This window comes from Macrobrachium nipponense, chromosome 34 (genome assembly GCF_015104395.2).
Source record: "Macrobrachium nipponense isolate FS-2020 chromosome 34, ASM1510439v2, whole genome shotgun sequence".
In the NCBI taxonomy this organism is placed as follows: domain Eukaryota; kingdom Metazoa; phylum Arthropoda; class Malacostraca; order Decapoda; family Palaemonidae; genus Macrobrachium; species Macrobrachium nipponense.
In genome coordinates, this window is record NC_061095.1 from 3,172,935 (window position 1) to 3,184,884 (window position 11,950).

An 11,950-nucleotide genomic window follows, 5' to 3' on the forward strand; every position below is an offset into this window, starting at 1 on the left:
ACACAAAAGCCATGAAAACGGAAAGAAACAAATAAAATATGAGGTAAAAACGCAGAAAAAACATTCTTTTGACAGGTTTTTACACATTCAACCAAAACATTTAAACGCCATTTTACTCATAAATCCAACCATAAAAAAGACAAATCATGCATAAAACAAGCATTAAAAGACACAAAACCAGGAAAACTGAAACAAACAAACATAAAACAAGTATTCAAAGACACAAAACCAGGAAAACTGAAACAAACGAACAAACTAAGAGTAAAAAAAAAAATTCTTTTGACAGGTTTTTACACAACCATTTCCTTCATAAATCTAACCAGAAAAAAAGATGAATAATACATAAAACAAGTATTCAAAGACAGAAGTGATACATAAAACAAGTACTGAATGACACAAAAACCAGAAAAACAGAAACAAACAAACAAAATATGAGGTAAAAACACATAAAAAAAATAAATCTAAAAATAAGAATCAAGAAGAAGAAGCTTTTGTTGACAACAGAGAAGAAGGAAGGAGCCGGTGTCACGGACCAAGCAACAGGTGACAGCTTGACTATTTTAACCTCAATTAATCGTTGTCAGCGCCGGAAATAGGTAACTATTATGACTGACATAAGAAAATTAAATATATTTTTACATTTTTGACCAAATCTGAACGAAATAAGTCTGAAATAACGTTAAAATAATAGAGATTTATTGCAGTTTTTTTACGTCACGGTAGGTGGTTTAGGTTTTAGACCTAGACATTTTTAAGTCTAAGAATAATCGTACTAGACCTTTATAAAAGACATTTATCATTTAAAAATGAAGACATCATTAAATATAATGTCATTAAGGCGATTAATACAGTAATAATAGGTAGGTCTGAGTAGCCTAGCATAGGCTTAAGTACTGTACCAATACGATAACCTTTCAACTAGGTAGGCTATCTAGGTATAAGACAATAGACAACTGGGTTACTAGTACCTATACTCTGTTTTTTTTCATCTGTCCATCCGCCTGTGGTGTTTTTGTATGGTAACACTGCGTCCCGGGCTTTAGATAGTTACGCCATGTGTAAATTTTAGGTAAATAAAAGGATATCTGGGTGTACATTTGCAACTGAAAAGTGTTTTAATAATTTACTGTATGCGAATTACACCGTTAATATTCGAAATAGGATATTATTATAATCGTTTAATGTAAGCGGAATGTAATTATCTAAAGGCCGGGACGCAGTGTTACCATACAAAACACCACAGACGGATGAACAGCTGAAAAAAAACAGAGTATAGTTTACATGTTAGTATTTATCAATTGTGAGAATTTATTTGTCAGGCAGCCTAGGCCTACAGCCAATAGACCTGGGTAAAATAGGCTACACGTTGATGGCTTCGAGAGGCATTGGGGGGGGGGAGGGGGGGGGGGGGGAATTGGTTAATGTTTAAATATTTTATTACCTAGTCATTTTTGCATTTTATCCCTCCAGTATGTAATTGATAAGGTTTATGGAGGTCCCAGTGGGAAGTCAAGCTTGGGGGACCAGTAGGCCTAAAAGTTCGTTTTCGGTCCAAACTCCAATTCCGCATACCTAGCCCTAGGTAGTATACTAGTAATAAACATTTTTCGAAATTTCACTGTTTTTAATACTAGCTGCTAGGGATCAAAAGCGAATGGTTTTTCTGGCATATTTTCACGCCCTTTTAATTAATCTGTCACGTGGAATTGAAGTTCAGAACGGAAACGGACATTATCTGGGAGACCGTGCGCTTAGACCCAGGCTAAATTGCAATGTAAAATAAGTGCCTCGTGCATATTGCGTATCAACGGAACAGTTATTAAAAAATGCATAAAGTATGAAAGGTTAGTGATGACAGTTCTAGGTCCCCAAGGGAACCCCTCGAACTTGACCTATTAACCAAAACTAAAACTCTGGGTGCTAGGTCGGTCCTTATATGGCTATAGCCTAAAGGAACCTCTCTGACTTGACCTAAAGTACTATAAAAGTATAACTTGGCCTAAACCAGGGTGCTAGGTCAGTCCTTACATGGCTATAGCCTAAGGAACCTCTCTGACTTGACCTAAAGTACTATAAAAATTATACCCTGACCTAACCCAGGGTGCTAGGTCGGTCCAAACCTGGCTATAGCCCAAAGGAGCCTCTCACATGACCTAGAGTGTGTCCTAAGCTAAGTTAACTCTGGGTACTGGATCCTTACCTGGCTGGGGGCCCAGCCCAAGGAACTAGAGAGCTATATAAGAATGAAATACATCTAGTCCTCTACTTACAAACTTTCGAACTTCTTCGTCTGCGTAATATGTGCAATATATCAGCTTTATTTCTGATATGTTTCATTGCTATTTTTTCAAGGAGAGATTATAAAGCATTTTACGTGCAAAGACCTAAAAGTCAGGAGTAAAATAGTATGGGAATGTATCATAACTTAACCCATGTAATATCTGTTCTGCTTGTGCTAGCTCATGCTGGCTTTCACAATCTCTGTGCATGTGTATACACTTTCTGTATACATGCTTGGTGCCCAAGTACTTAGACCAATATTCCAGTTTGGCCACTCCTGTGTGTGTGTGTGTGTGTGTGTGTGTGTAAGAGTACATTGGGATGGTAAATAGCATTATGGTACTTCCTGTGTTGTCTTGGTTCATGCATCATTTCAACCATTACTATAGTTATCCTTTGCATCTTTATGTGTAATGTTATGACTCCTATAAACTAAAAATGGAGATGAAGAAAAAGTATCAGTGACGTACACTGTACAATTTTATCTAGTTCATGGCAAAATAGTGTATACTAGTCATAATTTGGTATAATATACCACATTAATTTTCAGACTGCAATGGCATCCTATGAACCTCCAGCCAAAAGAATTCTTCACAGTGGCTACTTTAATGCAACCCTGAGGAAATGGCAGTCGTCCAACACAGAAATTCATCCATGGAACCTGATGTATCCCATATTTATTGTGTGAGTGTCACTCATATTTTTGTAAGTTGTGCATTGAATATTGACATGCTTTGAACTTTGAAGGTGAATAGCTAATGAATGTAGCTAAATACTTTAAAGAGTGAATTTTTACATTCAAGGTTTCAAAGCATTACCAGCAATCTTTGTGATGTGGCATGAAGGGGTTGATTTAATAATCCTGTTATTTTGGAAAGATTCCAGATTACATGTATATTCATTAATTTTCAGTGATGAGCCCGATGCAGTGCAACCTGTGGACAGCCTTCCTGGTGTGTCACGGTATGGAATCAACCGACTTGATGCCGCAATCAAACCCCTTGTTGAATTGGGATTGAGTTCTGTAAGTATATTTGCCGGTTTGTTGATATTTTGTGTTATTTTGTGGTACTGTTCCTTATATAATAATTTATCTGTTTTGACACCCTGTATACTATAGTGAGAGTCTTTTGCAGTGTTGATTATTACAGTAGTATTCTTTTTTTTTCATATAGGGGATTTGTAACAATTGTAGACATGCCCCAGGCTCAAGTTTTGTGGGACAAGCGTTGAAACATTGACGAAAGGCACAAAAAGCCCAAGAACATAATAATTATGACTTCTTATGTTTATGAAATGTAAGAAGAGGCATGAGCTATGTAGGTAATAGTTACAATATCTGTTTAATTTGGCCTAACCCATTGGGTATCTGAGATTTCTAGAATTTACTGTATGGTAACTAGCAAGTCATGAAAACCTTGATACCAGATCTAGCATTGGACAGATTAACCAACACTTATAACACTTGAAAAATTCAGTGCTTGCTTTGTTAACGACATTCCTCAACGTAAATTTAATCCATCCTTTGGCTTGTTATGTTCAACAGGCCATGATTGTTTATCAACATGGTAATTCAGCCTCAGCATGGAGTGGTCTGACGATGTTGGTGTAGTATGTTACAAACCGAGTCCGATGGTATAAATGATTTGAAATCTATGTCTATTTCTAGTGACGTCCTTCTCATTTGTAGTATGATCTTGTTTAATTCTACTCGTATTATGTTCTGTATCCCAAAATGATGTCTGTGAATATGTTAGATACGCTGTGCATTATACTATAGGTAATTGTCAATTCCAGGTTCTGCTTTTTGGCGTTCCATCAAATATGCCAAAGGATGAGGTTGGATCCAGTGCCGACAGCCCTGATACGCCTGTGATACAAGCTATCAAGATCTTGAGAGAGAGATTCCCAGACCTTGTAGTTGCGTGTGATGTAAGTAATATTGTTTTCCGTCACTACTGTCCATTTTTTTGTTTTCCTCTCTTCTCTCTCTCAATCTCTCTCTCCCGCCCTCTCTCTCTCTCGTCTCTCTCTCTCTCTCCTCTCTTCTCTCTCTCTCTCTCTCTACTGGTATTCTGTTGTATAAGCACTTGCAGAAGTAGGTGTAGCTACTAGCCATTCATGATGAAGTGATTGAAACATGGCCCCATTATTATTAAATAACATAAATGGCAGTGGGAGTCCTCCAGTTAACGGCGGCATCTGTTAACAGCATTTCAGTTTTATGGCACTTGGCTAACGACAAAATTAACCAGATTTTCGGTGCTGGTAGCCAGTTTATCAGTACTGTTAAACAGTTAATGCTGTAATTAGGTAAAACATGGGCACTTTCGGCATTGTAAATGTCATTTATTCGGTTAACAGCGATTTTTGGTTACATGGCACTTGACTGATAACAGAACTCCCACTGTTAACTGGGTACTTCCTGTATTTATATTAAGAGGAAAAAGGTTTTCTAATTGAAATTTGCATATAGAGAGGCTTTTTCAAAGTTAGGATTTGCCAGTTCTTGCAATGAAAATGAATGAATGTTATACCTTGCCATTGAGACTTGTAATGTTTTATAGTTCCTTATGAAACACATATGGTTCCATGCTTATAAGAAAATTAACTGTTGGGTGGTCTAACTCTTTTTAGCATACTGATAAAGACATATGTCTGACAGTTGTTATTTTACATTTAGTACAGAAATATATTGGTTCAAGTTGTTGTTAATTACAACCTTCAGGTTTTCAGTTGGTGTGTCTCAAATATATAACAGTGGGGTTTTAATTCTCTTATATAAATATGACTGAATGTATATAATATCCAAAAATCTTAATGATACTAAAACATTATTTCAGGTTTGTCTCTGTGCATACACAAGCCATGGCCATTGCGGTATTTTGAAGGAAGATGGCACTATCGACAACTCCCCCAGCATCAAACGCCTAGCAGAACAAGCTACAGCCTATGCTAAAGCAGGCAAGTGATGAATTGTGACGTCTTAGATGATTCGTCAGATTAAGTTTGAGAGATTTCTCTGGGACTCGAGAAGTGGAGAAGTGTTTGTTTATTTGTTCGTAGATTCTTGATAACTATAATTTGGTGAAACATCTGGCAGAGATTTTTATAATGTTATTTCTTCATCTATGCTTTACCAATTGCTTATAACCTTCTTTATTATTTAAAGTTCTGCTTTTTCATTTTTGTAGAATCTTATTTTAAAAGTAAAGTCTTAATTTCAGAACTTACGTACAACAGTGTGAAGTGTAACGTGTTGAATGTGTTTGATACAATTCACAAGAGAGAGTTGGACAATGTACATATTCTTACAAGCAGTAACTCTGTAATACGTACTGTGTAAGGAAAATATGTACGTAAAATAGAATGGTCTTTTATTGTAATGAAATTTATTATTGATTATCCAATTAGAACTTCCAAAGTTCAAATAGATGCAATGCATTACTAGCCTAATGCATTTCAACTTTTTACTTACATTTTTATATATGTAACAATTTGTTAGTTCATCTGCTGTTCAAATAACTGACCTCTTTCTGTATTTCCCATTACCTTCTGTTTCTTTCAAATGAACAGCATATTCTTAGTAAGCTAATGTCCCCTGTGGTGGGCTTGTTCCATATGAGTGGGGTTCATCTTCTGAATAATAATAATAATAATAGTTTGCACAAGTTAATGTTTTTTTTTTCTTTATTTGCCATGTAGGTGCTCAAATCATTGCCCCTTCTGACATGATGGACGGACGCGTGGGAGCTATTAAGGCTGCCCTGCACGAAGCTGGTCTTCAGTCCAGTGTGTCGGTGCTCTCGTACGCCGTAAAGTTCGCATCCTCTTTCTACGGACCTTTCAGAGATGCAGCGAAGTCTGCTCCTAGTTTTGGTGACCGAAGGTGCTATCAGTTACCTACTGGGTCAGTGGGGCTGGCTAACAGATCTGCTGTAAGTCTGTCACTGAAGATGCTGTAGTACCTCCATTTGAAATTGGATTTTTTCTCATGCTGAAGCATTTAAATTTTGGTAATAATGAATTTTTATAAGAATTTTGGCTTGAATATCCAGACTTGTTAAAGAATTCCAACTATATTTTGAATATTTGACAACAGAGGCCCATTTTGTTTTATTTTCAAGAACACCGTCTAACATATTTAGTTAGTGCCATATTTCAACGTTGTTCGACAGGTAAAAATATTATTGCAATCTTACAAATTTTTTTAAAAATTCAGGAACGAGATGTGGAAGAAGGGGCAGACATGCTAATGGTCAAACCTGGCATCTCGTACCTTGATGTTGTTAGACAAACCAAGGACAAGTACCCTAACCATCCCCTTTTCATATACCAAGTAAGTTCTATAGTTATGTCGCATTCATAGTCGAGGTTATTGCTCAATAATGTTAATGCTAAAATGTTCTTAAAACAAATCTGTGTGATTTACTGTATGTTTGAAGTGTAATATGCTCCTAGGGCCATCAGGTGAAGTACTATATAGTAGTATAAAGTATAAAAAAAAAAAAAAAAAAAGCTACACGAACCTATTATTTCTTAAAGTGCCGTTGAAGCCATAAAGGAAAGCTGCTTTTGTAAAATGTTAAATATTCCTTTCATAAATTATTGAAATTATATGTATATTTTAAAATGTGCTGGATTACTGAGCATACATCTAAGGCTATATCTTCTCCATTCATTCTTTCTTCCATCTTACAATACACCCTCTCCAAACAATTTTTTCATATTACAACTGCCAGGTTTCCCTCGATGTTAAGCCTCTAAAACCCTTTTACTCTCAGTTTCCCCTTTCAGCTCTGAATGGTCTCAAAGGCCCCAACACTTGGCCTTTGACCAAAATATGATATTCCATTCCTTTCCAAGATATTAGGTCTAGCCGTTATTTTTTGGTCTCTACTGCACTTTTTTAATGCAAACGTTCATCCTCTGCCATCAGCAGTGTTTCTGATTACTCCAAGATTTATGATGGTTCCTTGTCAACATCTCTCTCTTTATTCCCAAGTTTAGAACTAAATAATGAAGAGGGCCAAGGGACATACTTCTTGAAGAAAGGGTGGCCCCTAATCCGATTTATTTTCACTTAAATTTAAGGTATGTGGACCAGGGTTGTCTCCAGTTACTTGTCGTGTAAAGAGGCGTTAGTTTTATTATAAAATCGTGCTCGTGAATACTGGTTTTGTAAAAGACTTGACATTTTGCAGGTTTCTGGTGAATATGCGATGCTTTATCACGGAGCAAATGCAGGTGCTTTCGACCTCAAGACAATACTGATGGAGGTCCTTACTAGCATGAGGAGAGCAGGTAAAGCAATACAAATCGTTATTAGTAACACAAATACAACTAACGTTGGGTAATATGTTAATAATTACCAGATGTAAATTAGCTATTATTCAGCATCGTGGCTAAGTATGAATTAAAGAATTTTATATTTGTGGACATGCTTGTAATTTCAGATAGCCTTTATTTAAAAAGAATAGTTGTGTGACCTAGTTTGCTTTCAAAGAATTGATTCATGAATAATTAAAAACATGGAAGTTTGTACTCTATGTTGACAATCATTGATAAAAAAAAATTGGAAAATGATGAATTGTACGTGTGTTGGTGTGAAATGCTTCCTTCTATATATTTTTCTGTGTTTGTGTGTGCTTAAGGTTTTACTTGCATAACACTAGCCTAACATAACCTCACCCTAGTTTCTGCCAACTTTTCTAATTACCAATTATACTGTATTGGTTTCTTTCACTCCACATGAAAGCTCAACTTGATGCTCTCAGTAGCTATTGTTACAAATAGTATAAGGAAACCACCGAGTCTTATCTGCAGACACGGCTCATCAAAGGATTTGTTCTCAAATGAGGTGAAAGTTGGAGCTAGGTAATGTTCGTAGGGAATAGACGAAGAGTAGAAGGCATAAGAATATTCAGCAGCGTTTTTTACAGGGTAAAAATAGAGATTATGCAGTCCTTGCATCATTATTGCTGTCAGTTTGTTTTTTTATTTTTCTCACAACAGCTTTCCTTTTTATTAACCCTCTTTTGGGCATTATGAAATACTTCACCAGGCCTATTTCTAATATGTCATCAGGTTTCCACTTACAGTTTGTTTGCAACTGAAAGAAAGAAAGAAAAAAAATGTTGCTAGATAAAGTGAATGAAGACAAGGTGGGAGAGAAGGAAAAGTAAAAGGTAAAATTTATGCAGAAGTTTGAGAGAAAATATGGTTGCTCATGTTGCTTGATAATTTTATGAAGTGTTACAAAACCAGAATTAGTTATGAAGTACATATTTTAAAAAGCCATTTTTCTAATACCCCTGTTGGGCTTGTGTGAAGGGTTATTTGTTCAATGAGAGGAGAGAATTTTGAGACAAGAGTAGTTAAAGTAGTTACAGAGAAATTTGTGTATTTGGGTTCAAATCTAGGTTTGTGTCCATTATCCATAGTGTTGTGTATCAATAGTAAATTGTCCAGTTTCTTCAATAAAAGTAACACCTCAACTTAATGGACCTCAACATAACGGACTACTTTATGCATCATCCACCATATTATGATTATTTTTCCCCATGTTACAATTTTAGTTGTGATATAGTTTAAGATAAATCTATGAAACAATGTTAATTGTAAATTACAGGTTCATTGAGGTTAGTAACTAAATGGAATTGCTGTATGATATCTAGAAATTATACTAAGATAAACCTATAATATATGGTCTTTGTTGCTCATCAAAAAGGCCAGACCTCTAATGTAGACTTACCCTTTTCCTGTATCTAAGTGTAATAAATTTTCTTTAAAATAATGCCTATTGTATAGTTATTGCAATGCAGTTACAAATTTTATTCATTTGGTCTTAAAAATGTTTTCATAGTTTTAAAATGCTTTGCCTGTTTTGCAGGAGCTGACGTGATTATCTCGTACTACACTCCAATGGTCTTGAAACTCCTGAAGGAAACATAATCAGGTTCTCTGTAGGTATCAGTTCTCCGAGGTCAGGCACTCCTTCCTTCGAGGCGTTTTTGGCGTTCCTATGAATTAGGCTTCCACAGGTGGTAGTTCAGCACTTTCAGTTTCCATGCCTAAATGTCCGTTCGTAAACTGTGTAAACCGTGCCTTGCTAAGTGACAGTTCATTGACTCGTTATTAAGAAGTAATATGCCTAGTACAACTGGTATTAGTATAGGCTTTATGGTAGAGTGTTTGGGTGAATATTTTAAAATTTTATTGGCTGTGCAAGTTGTAAGTTTGCATCTTGGTTGGTCAATGAACTTATTCAAAGTTTATTAATTTAACTATTTAAGGTGCTTTAGAAGCATGTTCATTCCTAAAATTGATTTAACATTTGCACTTTGATCTTTGGATATAACTATTCCTTGTCAGGTGTTCAAGAAACTAAGATTAATCATCTTTTATACCGAGACTAGTTTGAAAGTCCTGAAGGAAGGAAAAAGAGAAAAGAATATAGAATAAGTTTGGTTCAACCCAGAGGAAATGACAGCCTAACTTAATTAAATTAATCTTTCCAAGCAAAAAGTTCTCTCTACTTGTCAATGCTCCTGTGTTCGTGGTAGAGCTGCGTGCAATAAGATCTCTAGTTAAAATATTTTCTGTGACTAAAAGATTCGTATAATTTTAAGTCCTTCAAAGTTTTTATATAACATCTCTCAAGCCCATCATATTGTAATAAATGCAAGTTATTATGGGATAATGTCTTACAGCACCAAATTTTAACAAAGCATAGTGATTCGTGGGTTGTAGCATTCTTTGTACATGAAACAAGGACCACATTGAAGCACTTCCATCCTGTCTTGAATGTGGTTGTTATTATTTGACTTTTTCCTGTTGTATTTGATGAATAACCCACATGGGCCAGTCCTTGTATGTGGAGATATCAGGTCAAAACTAACAGTTAGTTTATTTTGTGTGAAATATCTGAACTTCAACCAGCAGTGAATGTCAAGTTTTGTAAATGTCGGTGTTTATATTTTTCAAGAGTTGCAATTTTAATTTGTCTGGTTGCTACCTAATAATTGTACTAAAAAAATGTTAGCCGAGGTCCTCAGCAGTAAAAATGACCGTAGTCTGCACTGCATGCAGTAGATATGTAAATTTGCATTTCTATGAATATGTATAAATTGGATATTCATAAACATATGCAGTAGATGTAAGGTAGTCTCATGAGCGCACTTTCTTGGGCTGTTAAAGCAGTATCTTGCCACCAAAATTTGGACCAAGTAGCCAGTATGTAATAACTGATGGATTTTACTCCCATGAATTATCATCTCAGATTAACTTTGTGGTAATTTAAGGTGTCCAAGTTCAGGCTTTTTCTTCATCATTGTAGCAATTACAGGTAGCTTTGATTGTGCTGAAATATGAAAAATTACGGTTGTTTCGCTTCTTGGTACAAAGTTTGGCAGCAATACTTATTACTTTTAAGGAACATTCTCCCCTACTCTGTTCAAATAGCAAATGTAATTTTTTTAAAACTTAAATCTGCATCAGTTTAACTATAGTAGTATGAGACTTCCTCTTATAAAACTGGAAATAAGGCCTTTGCATTGGAATGTTCCATTGTAAATGTAGATTCGATAAAAATTACTGATGGCTGATATCACCAAAGCTTATGAAGAACATACATTATACTATGATTCATTAACCATCAAATTTCAAGCTAGAATCCAATAATCTTTGCTCAGAGGAACATAGCACAATGATTGTATCCAAACCTGGTTACAATATCATTTGTTGCAGGTATTTTACAGTTTATAAGTGAACGAGTTATATGCATGAACTAATAATGTAGATAATTTTGCTTGAAACATGGATTAAATCTTTTTATACTCTAAGGTTGTGCATTTGTACAACATACTTTTGTAATAGTGACTGATTTTACTTTTGTATTAGTGATTGGCTTTGAATTAAATAAATTCAAGTAATTTTTAAAATTTTATATTGATTTTTTCCTTTTGTGTGTGTGTGTGTCCTTGTTAAAATCAGGCTTTATACCATGGTGTATTGTCTCTCCAAGTATTACTTTTCTATGGGGACTGGTAATGTTACTGTGTTTTGTAGGCGAGATCTTTGCTAAGAACTAAGGGACCTTCTCAACAAGGAGTGAGCTGTATCCTGAAGTAATCAGCAGGTAGAGAGACTACCTGGGGCAGAAGAACCTGCAATGGTCCCTTACAGCTGTAACGACTCGATGCTTTGGTGATCCCTGCACAAGCAGACAGGCAGCTTGCTGAGAATGGCCAGAACAATATTCTCTGTGATGGTTGCCATCATGATGAAAAGTTCCCTCAGGATACCAAAGATCCTGGGACCAATGAGCTAGGGCAACATCGGCAAGTGTCGTAAAGTCTCTGGCTGCTGTATTAGAAGGCACCTGGGAACATCTGCTGTTATGAGGAAAGAGTCACTTTAGAGCAACAAATGGAACAGTAGAAACGTAAAGTGACAAAAGTGTAGGAGGAACAGAAGTTGGTACCAAGATTGCATGATTACCTCAGGCAGTGGTTATTTCAGAAGTCACAGGAACTGTAGGTTTAGGTAGAGAAACCCGTAAAAGCAGGCTCAAGTGTGGCTGCAGGCAGCATGTCAAAACAGAAATTGCAAGCCAAGCCTGCATTATGTAGTGGGAACAGCAGTCACCACTGGCATTGCTAATAAAACA

At 35.8% G+C, this 11,950-nt stretch overlaps 1 protein-coding gene across 1 annotated transcript; it reads left to right on the top strand.

Annotated features, from left to right (window-relative positions):
- The first annotated feature begins 448 nt into the window (after positions 1-448).
- Positions 449-11,222, top strand: LOC135207834 (delta-aminolevulinic acid dehydratase-like). Its single transcript, XM_064239692.1, has 9 exons — positions 449-596; positions 2,831-2,964; positions 3,193-3,304; positions 4,078-4,212; positions 5,124-5,244; positions 5,986-6,218; positions 6,503-6,619; positions 7,485-7,584; positions 9,173-11,222. Exons 2-9 carry the CDS (start codon positions 2,837-2,839, stop codon positions 9,232-9,234), a joined length of 1,008 nt encoding a protein of 335 aa, XP_064095762.1. The 5' UTR covers positions 449-596; positions 2,831-2,836; the 3' UTR covers positions 9,235-11,222.
- The last annotated feature ends 728 nt before the right edge of the window (positions 11,223-11,950 follow it).

Excerpts from the sequence above, each read along its gene's own strand:
- LOC135207834 (XM_064239692.1), top strand. The coding sequence starts at position 2,837 with ATGGCATCCTATGAACCTCCAGCCAAAAGAATTCTTCACAGTGGCTAC. Across the intron at positions 3,305-4,077 it reads TTGAATTGGGATTGAGTTCT|GTTCTGCTTTTTGGCGTTCC; the intron begins GTAAGTATATTT and ends TGTCAATTCCAG. Across the intron at positions 5,245-5,985 it reads TACAGCCTATGCTAAAGCAG|GTGCTCAAATCATTGCCCCT; the intron begins GCAAGTGATGAA and ends TTTGCCATGTAG.